Raw genomic sequence first — 10,905 nt, forward strand, 5'->3', positions numbered from 1 at the left:
CCTTTTTAATTTGAAGAGGGTGACCCAAGCATGTGTGGTTGGTGATGCATCATGGGAGTCGATTTAGTTCCGTTACCATCCAGTTTTGAAAAGTACTTGCTCCCTTCATCTCCTCGGTTGAGGATAGATTTACAAAGAAACTATTTGTTTTACTTGTATGTCTTGTTTTTTTTGTTTTTTCAGAGGGGATTATGTGCAATGTTAAAATGTAAAAAAGCGAATTAATAAATCATGTTTGCAAATCTCAGGATTTAGTCTTTTCTCTCACTTTATGTGCAACCCTGTTATACAAGTTCAAATCCTAAAGAAATGCAGACAATGCTAATTTACAGCATCAATGGGACTGAATTACACATCTTCCCTGAACAATCTGTACACAGTCCTCGGGTATGAAACGTCACAGAACTGCCAGCAAGGAGCACACATGACAAATGTCTCAATCATGTAATACAGGATTTATGCTTTGCAGCTTTTCTGAACATGTCTCCAGTATATTGGGCCTTTTTGATAAAGCTCGACACAACAGGAGTGCATGAATTGCTACTTCAAACCCTTAAAAACATACAATTCCTGGGACAATAGAGCTTCTGAAAATTGTTTCCATGACTGGTAAAGATTTCAGGAGGTTGTCATGATTCTCTACTAGAAAATATACATGTTTTTCATAGTGTGGTTTGGATACAGCAGGCCAAATGTAGGGAATGCCTTGTACCCATTTTTAATTTGATAGAAATTGGTTTGAGGGAGTTCAAATATGCTATAGTGCAAAATCAAGGTCAAACTACATCAAGCCAAATGACAGCATTTGTAATTTAGATAAAACTGCAATTCATAAAGAATTTCCAGGCATTTCAGGAAAAACATGGCAGTCTGCCAAATGATTGTCTTGAGATGGCATGTGCTTCTGATGGCTGAAGGGAATTGGGTGTAATGTGGACCGCTCATCTTCCGGGATCCTGAGTTTTGGTACGAATATCCAAATATTTACCCAATGAGCTGATTGTAATTCTACAAAATATTGAAACAGGCGAGGTCACTTTCACTTGAACCCATCTTAAAGAAGGCGAAGCTAACGCATCAGACCAAGTGGCTATTGGCATACATTTACTTGATGTTACAAACAAAAAATCTCACTTTGTATCAAAAAAAGTCCCAAATTTTTCACTCCCGAGGTTAGTTGTAAAACTACAAACACCATCTACTGAATGTGTTAACACATCTTCTAGTGTGTTCCCATCTTTAAAAAAAATAAAAATCCCCAACTTCATGACTGCTCAGTCGGTTTTCTCTACTTTCAAGCTTTTAAATACTTTGGATGTCTTTGTTTATAAAGTGCAGGAATTCCAAAGTCTCTCTGTCAGTATTGCAACAGTGTGTACCGTATAACCATAAATAAAAATACATCCTCGCTGGCACTCAATGCCTCCACAGTTCAGACGTCTCGTTCTTACGTGCATCTTATCGCTTGAAAATACAGTCAACCCCTTTTAATCCACAGGCTTAACCTTTCAAGTCCCACCAGACTCCATTAGCCGTGTGTTGCAGTGGCGCCAGCAAAACACAAAACACCCAAATTGTCACACTTTTAACACTGCGTTGGCACCACAAGCGACACGCTTATAAATATAGACCTCAATATACACGTTAGAATTGAAAGGTTGGAGTCAGGCCTGCGTACACAGTTCATCTCAAGTTATACTCAGTCACCCCCCCCCCCCCCCCCCGCCCCCCGCCCCTGCTCGGACGCTTCAGTTGTTGCTTTCTTCTCCCAGGTAGTCCAGCTCCGTGCTGGGCTTGTCCATGTCCATGTCCATATCCATGTCCATGTCCATCGTGCCTCCCGGCGAGTGCTGGTGGAAGTTGGCCGCGATCTGGTCGAATGTTTTGCCCCGTGTCTCCGGCACGCGGAAGAATGTGAAGATGAGGAAGAAGAGGAGGAGCGCGGCAAAGATCAGGAAGACGTACGGCCCGCAAAGGTCCTGCGGGAGGATGCGACAGAACGCTGATTCTCAGTCGAGTAAAACATTTCGCTGTCACTCGAGAGTATTGAAGTCTACTGCAGGTACTCACAGCAACATATTGGAAGCCCATGCCGATGATGAAGTTGGCCGTCCAGTTTGAAAAGCCCGCCACCGCCATCGCAGCCGGTCTGGGACCTTGAGAGAACAGCTCGGCAACAAAGAACCAGGGTATGGGGCCTGGACCGACCTCGAAGAAGGCCACGAACCCGAAGATGGCCAGCATGCTGACGTAGCTCATCCAGGGAACGCTCTCCTGTCAAATCAGTGACAACAAGATTCAGACTCCATCCCCAACGATGGGGAGGGGGGGGGCGTCCCGGGGGGTTTGGCTCACTCACCAGTAAAGCGAGAGCCGTGGTCATGATGAGGGCGCAGATGCACATGCCTCCCAGTCCCAACATGTGGAGCGTCCGTCGACCCATCTTCTCTATGAGGAAAAGCTGAAGATAAAAGAGATGAAACAGAAAGCCCTTTTAGGACAGCCACCATCACTAAAGTCACAGGATTCTTGGATTGGTTCTTCTCACACTGACTCCAAAAAAAGATCCAGTATCTATTAAATTTCTTCACAAACTTTTATTCACTGGGACCAAACTGAACTTCTTACCGAGACCACAGTGAAGGCACAGTTTACTACCCCTGCTCCTATTGTGGCGTACACTGGACTCTGGACTCCAGCCTTTGTGAAGATATCGGTGGAGTAGTAGAAGACCTGCCAGAGGGGCCACAAAGCACCAGGTCAATAATGTCCTGCAAGGACTGAAGATTCAAAACGAGTGATTCGTCGACCAGAAAACAGACGTGAGCGAAAGAGAACCTGTGACTCACTGCGTTGATCCCCGACAGCTGCTGCGAGAGCTGCAGCAGGATGGAGATGACGATGGGCTGGCGGTAAAGGGAGGACCGGAAGAGCTCTGGTATGGACACCTTCCTCTCCATGTCCATCCTCCTCTTCTCCTCCTTCATCTCGGCCAGCATGTCGCCCACCTCCTGCCGGCCCGTGAGCCTCCTCAGGCCTGCGCAGAGCGAAGCAGGGGGTGTCAGTACTAGCAAAATCTGTGTTCTACGAGAAAAGATGTTTAGAATTGGAACTTGTTGGAGCCACATACTACAGTCTGCTGCTCGTCCCTTAAAATGTCACACCAATTTGCAAACGTGTACTCAAGAGGCACTATTATAACCTACAAACACAATTTCCTTTCTGAGTGTAGTTACTCTTCAATACTATGCTCGAGTAAAATTCCCAGGTATCTGTGCGTACTTAACATTTTTTCACTGTATTTTTTTTTTACAGAAAATATAAACTTTTTCAGCCACATGTTTCACAACTGTTACTTCAGGAGTTTTCATTTACTTGCATCTTTACATGCAGTAAAGATAAAATGAGGAAAGATAACATGCGGTATAAAATTTGATGACAGTGACTTGCCCATGTAGAGAGGAAAGCTTATGGATGTTTAACAGGGAGCAAAAAAATTGAGTAAACGGACATTATTGACAGAACCACTTCCCCTTTTTAGACTAATTTCAGGATTGTTTCAAGTTTTCTTTTTAATTACATTCTACTTCCACATAATGATGTTATGCTCACACATATATAGGATGAACTCAGCTTCACTGTTGGTACAAGGGAGGGGTTGTTTGTAACATCATAGCATTCAAACGTCAAATGCTGGTGACCCTGACTTGGCAGGTGAGTGTTGTGCTTTCTGAAGCGGGCGGCGCTCACCACTCTTGGCGTGGTGCTCCTGACATCGCACGATGTAGAGGAACCGCGGGCTCTCGGGGCAGAAGGGGAGCAGACTCATCTGAAGTACGGTCGGCACAACAGTCAAACCCATCAGGACAGGCCACAGCTCCGTACTGCCCAGGAGCGACTCCAGACCGAGGACCTGCACAGGCACAGGGAGCCAGTTTCACCATGACTGAAACGACGACGCAGCGTCAGGCACACCTTTCAAACGACCGGTTAACACGAATATCGAGTTAACAATAGCGGGAAAATGTACTTTGTAAAACCAACATAAAAACATGGATCAATCAAGACTCGCATAACAAGTTAGGTCAATTTTGTTTTGATTTTACTTTTATATTTTACGAGTAAAAACTGTTGAATTTGAATGCTTGGTGTCTTGTGTTTTCCAGCACAACCTCGCCTGTGTGTTTCTACAATTATTTACTCATTTTGACAAACCGTATGAACACACTGGACTAGAAAATTGCAACAAACCAAAAAAAAAATCAAGTGGAAAAACGGTCAATTTCTTTACAGTACCAACCACAAACGTGTAACGAAGCATTTTCACAACTTGGAAACAAACCAATGTACAACTAACATCATTATTTACATATCCAAACTCTCACGCCAACGTTCTACATTAATTAATTTGCCAATCCTAAAAAAAACATTTTGTGTTGAATCTATGGAGGGGGGTTTCAGAGGCAAACGTGTGTAAAACAAGAGAAAAACAAACAGTCTTCCTAAAAACTGGAATTCTAAGTAAACTTGTGAAGAAGAGAAAGGCAGAAAATGGGAAGTGGTTGCAGGAAGTGCGTCCAGAAACTCATGTATGTAGGAATAGGAAGGTTAAGACAAGGAACACATGACAGGTGATGAAAAATAACACATAAGCAGCAGTCATACCTGCGCTATGAGAATGCCGCAGACTATCGCCAGCTGGTGCAGCGTGCCCAGCGCCCCTCGGAGACTTGTGGGCGCTATCTCCCCAACATACATGGGTGTTAAACCAGAGGCCAGCCCTGCGCAGAGGAGGGAAATGGAAAGGTGTGACCAGGAACTGCAGAAAACAGAATAACCCAACAACACCAGACAGGCTTGCGGTCGATTTTGAGGGTTCGGGGGAACCGACTCACCGCAGTAGGCGCCGATGATGAACCGTCCGAGGATCATCATTTCAAAGGAGCGACAGAGCTTGGCCATTCCCATCAGACTTCCTCCAATGAAGGCCAGCATGTTGTTGATGAGCATGGCTTTCCTCCTGAGAGAGGCACAGAGACAGGAGAGAGGAACATCGAGGCTTGGTGGTTAAATACCTTCAGTTAGTGATGATCTCGGCATGACGCGTCTCTACGTCAGACCCCGTAATGAACTCGAGATCCATTTTGGGGAAAGGTCAAGTCTGGTGTAATCTGCCTTCTCCTGTTGTCAACTGGGATTATAATCCAGCCCCCCAGGAATCTGAGTTGGGCAAAGAGGTAGAAAAAACTGTGGCACTGTGAAAAGATGTATATAATCCCGCCACTAGGGGGCAGTGCAATTCAAAAACTAACCATCCTGTTAGTGAAAGTAGTTTCACTATCTCTGACGCTTACCGCTCCATGGGTGATACAGCAAGTGGAAGGGAGATCAAGACTTTTAACTTTGGTGACTAAAAGACAGTCAAAATAAATTATACTCTCTGTAAATATTCAAACAAGCTTTTACAATTAAGACAAAACATAAAATGTATGACTGTAAGATATGGCCACTCTTTTTGTCACATCCTCCACATCTTTGAGCACCACTGATACATAATATAAAGCCAAAAGCACAAGGTTTATGTTTGCAATGTGATCAGTCTATAATCAGTTGATAATGAATCAATGAATCGGTCATTTTGATGATTTCCTCCTCAGCTGTAGCTTTCAACGCAGATGCTCTAAAAGTAAAGGTTGTATTTTAAGTGTTGAATTTCATGGAGAAGCTTTTTAAATTTGGCATTTTCCGCTTTATTTAAAGTGATTTTACTACCAATGATCATGACAAGTCATGCCATGAAGTTTAGTTGTTCACATAATAGTGATCTTGCTTTCGGAACAATCCTTACGGATTTTATAAACGTGTGTGTGACACTTCCTTACCAGACCCATTAGCTATTTATAATAGACTAATATTGAAGTGTTGAAAATGAGGCTACAGTTCACACAGGTTCACGGGAGTTGGACAACTGTCAACTGACGTCTTCTGATGTTTTAGTTTGCCGTCGAGAAGCTTTGAATGCAGCACAATCAAGATTGAGTTGAATACAACATCCTCTTTGGGCAAATAACTTAAAGGCAGCTGTTCACTTCACTCCCCCCCCCCCCCCCCCCCCCCCCCCCCGGTGCCTCTCACCAATCGAACAAAAGGAAACTTGAGTAGCATCTAAATCCCCACGTTGACCTCGGAGGTCGCAGCAGCTCGCCCAGTCTTCCCCCGGCTCACCGGTGACAGCTGCTTTTTTTAGGCAGACCTTGTCCTGAGTGCACACCGAACACTGAACACTAGCACCCCGGCTAACGTACCCCGCTCTTGACCCAGTCACGCCAGCGCTCCTAAGATCTCCTTTCAGCCGGTGGAAGCTGTGGGACGCGGTCCAGTTCCCATCCCGGCCCGCTCGGGTTACAGCGGGGAAACTGGGTCGACGAGTAACAATCCTGGATAGAGCTTCTCTTGAATGACCGGGTCTGAACGTCGGGATCCATTTTAGAGCGAGAAAGGAGTGGGAGTCCGACACTAATGTGTCCTGATTTTACACCAACTTAGATTATATCATGCTCCGTGCTTCAAAGCATGGAACACGTATCCATCCAGGGTCACTCCAGACACAAGACAACATTGAGCCTTCAACTGAACTCAGTATGTGATGTTGTGTTTCTCCTACCTGCCCAGCCACTCTGAGACAAAACCCACGCAGAAGGAGGAGAGCATGCCCCCGATGGAGAAGATGGCCACGGACAGCGACCAGAGGGAGGTGAGGGTCCCCGAGGGGATGGGCTCTCCGTACCGGTGCACCCATGTTGCATTGTAGTCCCTCTCAATGATCTGCACAACGGCGGGAAGACAAGTTAGTTCCAGGACACAATGGATGGATGGAGGTTATTACGGAGCCTCTGTAATACATGAGCACAGCTACGACAAGAAAATAGACCCAAAACAACGTGAATTGAAGACCTCCTCTCTGAAAACTGACCAACGGGGCACAGACATACTTCAGTGTTGTGTCTTGTTCAGTGTATTGCGACGGCAAACGACACTATCTGAAATATCTACACAAATAAAGAGAGAGCAGTTCGGACGCTATTTAAAGAGTCTCTGTCGTGTTTGCTGTGGTCAGCAGATCCCCGAATACCCACAGTCTGCCTACACTGGGTCTGTTCAAATTAAGATTTGCAAATATAAAAATAGACTTTCTAAAATCTAGACATCGAGGACATTCCTTCTATCTTGAAATATGATGTTTAATAGTGAAAGTAGACAAGTCCGCCGCCGTCGTCTGCTATTGCATAAGATGTATGTATACAAGTATACATGTATGTAAGATGTATGCATACTGACAGGTGGAATTAAGTGGATGTGCGCATTGCAACGCCTTTCTTCTGTTCTGATGAGCGTGTGTGATACACGCAGTGCTAAAGCGCTCACAGATCACAGTACAAACATTTTTTACATGCAGTACTCAAGCGTGCCACCATACTGGAACACCAGATGTGGCTGCAATATGAGCAGCGAGGTACTTTATGACCGGAGCAAGTCGGGTTTTTAAAAATCATGTGCCTCCATCTATATATACACACATAAGTGCAGCCTCACGTTTGCTTTCCCATGGGACAGAAAAGTGATCGTAAATCAGCCCCCCCCCCCCCCCCCCCCCCCCTTCATAAAGTAACTTTCCGTTCCAGCAGAGGAAGACATGCAGATCCTGCAAAGCGTGTCATTATTATGTTGACACACTTGATAACGGGTTGTTCTTTTTTCTGTAGCATCACATGTGAGGCAGCAGTTTTATTAGTTGGTTTCCCCCCCCCCCCCCCCCCCCCCCCCCCCAACAGCATCAGTCAACATGGATGGCTGTTGTGGCTTCAAACACTCCAGCTTGGTTGCTATTTGGCAAAGTCTTGACCTCCCGCATCTTTTCTTTTCCTTTTTTTAATTACCCCTCTCACACAAACTGGCACCTGTTTGGTGATGTCATGTGACGTTATTGGCTGGGTGTACGCATCGCCCTCGTGATCAGTACTCAGCACTTTTTGTTTTACCTTCTGAGGTGCATTGATGACTCCGATGTTGTAGCCAAACTCCAGAGATCCCAGGACGGCAGTGAAGACTGAGAGAGCAAGGGTTCCAGTCACTGTCTGCACAGGAAAAAAAACACACACAAACAGAGATGGGAGACATATTCAAACCTCTTTTTCAGACAAGCGAATGACGCAGAGTGTCACACAACTATAATAATGACATATAATAGGAGTGGGCCTAAGTGGACGCCACTACCATCGACTATATTTAACTGCAGTCCTGATGAGAGACAATCTCTTTATTGACGCTCATGACTTCAGCGGCTACTTTACAGTTGACGCCTGAACTTTAGCGTCCCTCCAGTTTACCATCGGGACATAGGCACCTGTCTCCACGGTGACAGATGAGATGACCTTGGGGAAATCAGGACTTCCCTTCCAGCGAGCTGCGTTTGAGTATCAACCACTGGTACTAGAGAGTGGCTAACGTTGCATTGGGCCTTTTGATTTTACTCAAATGTGTGTTGTGCTATTGGAGTGTTGTCGTCCACAAAGTTGTGACCTAATAAAGTTTTTTTTAAAGTTGCAGGACAGAGGGGACACTGCGGAGACTCGAAGCTGACAGAACTTCTTGAAAGAAAAGATGAAAATTTGACTTCAATTTTTGCATGAAGACTCTTTTTTTAAACTGTTGACACACACCTTGTTAATATGCATAAAAAGGTACTGCTCTGTACCCACTGGCTTTATTCTGTTTGTCCTCAATAAATCTAACACATTTCATGGATGATTTGGCACAGTTTGGCTACGTTCCTGTTTCCTGAGTAACTCTGTTCCACTGGATCTTGACCTTGCTATGTTGGCCCTCGAGATAAGTGTTGTTTAGTATTCATAACCAAAACAAAAGGGTGTGTGTTTGTGTATGTCCTTGCAGAAAAATGTAGTGCATCAGCAGCCAGATGAGCTTTATTAGTATTGTTTGGTGACAGATTTTTAAATGTGCGCACACTCTTAAAAGATCAGAAATAAAGTTACTTTTCTCTGATCATGAAACAATCTGCACCCTCTGATAACATATATGCAGTTTTATTGGTCATAAACACAAGAGCCCACACAGTGCATTTGCATTTCTGTACCTCAAAGTTTTAAATCTTATGGGGTCTAATATACTTTTTAAGTGTTCATTACATGGAGCCTGACGGCTTCCAGACACCCCAGGTTGTCTACATCGCAGCAATGACAGCGTCAAAGAAAACATGTGGAGTTCTGAATCACCAAGCACATCTGACACTAAAGATTTGACACTTGCACTTTTAAAACAGTGAAACAAAGATTTCCTAAAAAAAAAAAAGAAGAAGAAGAAGAAGAAAGAAAGCTGATAAGGGCTTGGTAACACAGCTGTCGATTGGCTGGTGTCAAAGGAAACCAGTCAAACAAGGTGGCCTGAGACAAAATAACCATATGATCTGTAATCTCAGGTACATGGTCAAGGTCAACAGGATTAGAGTTTTCTTTCAGTGGGGATGATACAATTGCTATGTATCTGTTGCAAAGGCCTTGTCACAAAAAAGTATCCTCAGTTCATCCCTATTTTAGACACAAGACTTCAAGAAAAAAAAAAACTTGGTTGTAGATTAGACGCGTCAGAATTAATAACTTGTCGGCATATTTTATTTCAGTCATATATATGTATTTATTCTACCTGAGCAAACAGCAAGTGTCTGCTTCATTGCGATGACAATTCAGTTCACGACTGGTAATGTGGTAAAAGAATCATAGTTTGTGTTGCCGCGTCTTCGATAAATCCGTGCGTAAAAGCCTTCCCATAGGCGCTCTCGCGTAAAGTGCGCAATAGGCGAGCCAAAAATAACGAGCGTCCCTGCAGCGCACCACTCCTCATCTCGCTTAAACGCAAACAAACAAACACGCAAACAAACAAACGGATCACAGAAGTGTCGGGGTATTTACCTCCCCGCCGAGTTGCTGAAACCCAGCCGGCATGGTTTCTGCAGCTCCGGGCGCGCGGCGGCGGCGGCGGCGGCGGCAGCAGGACGGCGACAGATGACGAGCTGGAAACAAACTCCGGGTTAAAACATTCAGCAACCAAAACAGGCGGATTGATTAGATCCAAACGGGAGCCCGGAGCGACCGATTCTTCTCTCCCCGCAGGTCGTCCTCTCCTCTCCTTTGAGCTTTGTGTTTGTCCGTCCCGTTGAGGAGATAGAGTGACAAACGCACACCCACGTGCACGCCTCCCGCATCCACTCGGAGCCACGGGGGGTGGCTGGGTGGGAGGGTGGGAGGGGTACTCCACAGAGGCCGAGTGGGCTGATCTTCAGATCCTGTGACACAAGCAGGAAGCTCTCTTGACCTTAACGACCATTGGCTGGGAGTTGAAGAGCGGTGGAGGAAGAACCTGCAGCAGGAGAACAGTCTGCTCTTCATTATGGGCTGACAAAGGTGAAGAGGTGTGACGATCACATGTCAAGGTTTCCTCTCAAGTTAACAATCGTTGCTAAACTCTTGAGAGCTCATGAGGTCCGTAATCTAAAGGTCTCCGGACTGTTTGGAAAGTCATTCCAACAATAATATGCCTCTCACAAAAATAAATAGAATAACTTTATTATATATGTGTTTTTATTGTCAATCTGTTGAAACAGTGTTAAGGGCAGTGAAATATAATAGCATGCTCCGTGACAGCAGTGAAAACACAGGAGTAAAATGCAACTGAATCAGAAAGGTAAAAATATAATTGCTCATATATTTATATATAGTACATATTAAAATCACATTCATGCATTCACACACACTGTCATGCAAGGCCCTCAGTCCATCCAATGGGAACAATTTGACGTTCAGTGCCTTGCTCATGGACAATATGACATAT

The 10,905-nt window shown here is 44.8% G+C and overlaps 1 protein-coding gene across 1 annotated transcript; it reads right to left on the reverse strand.

The window, feature by feature from the left end:
* Nucleotides 1-1,740: 1,740 nt before the first annotated feature.
* LOC308147104 (solute carrier family 2, facilitated glucose transporter member 4-like) lies at nucleotides 1,741-10,281 on the reverse strand. Its single transcript, XM_080519183.1, has 11 exons — nucleotides 9,987-10,281; nucleotides 8,040-8,135; nucleotides 6,665-6,825; nucleotides 4,896-5,020; nucleotides 4,666-4,781; nucleotides 3,751-3,913; nucleotides 2,850-3,037; nucleotides 2,629-2,733; nucleotides 2,360-2,461; nucleotides 2,071-2,274; nucleotides 1,741-1,979 (listed from the first exon to the last, which is right to left on the reverse strand). The coding sequence occupies exons 1-11, from the start codon at nucleotides 10,017-10,019 to the stop codon at nucleotides 1,749-1,751; spliced, it is 1,524 nt and encodes a 507-aa protein (XP_080375309.1). The 5' UTR covers nucleotides 10,020-10,281; the 3' UTR covers nucleotides 1,741-1,748.
* Nucleotides 10,282-10,905: the final 624 nt, after the last annotated feature.

This window comes from Blennius ocellaris (assembly GCF_963422515.1).
Source record: "Blennius ocellaris genome assembly, chromosome: 23".
Classification (NCBI taxonomy): Eukaryota; Metazoa; Chordata; class Actinopteri; order Blenniiformes; family Blenniidae; genus Blennius; species Blennius ocellaris.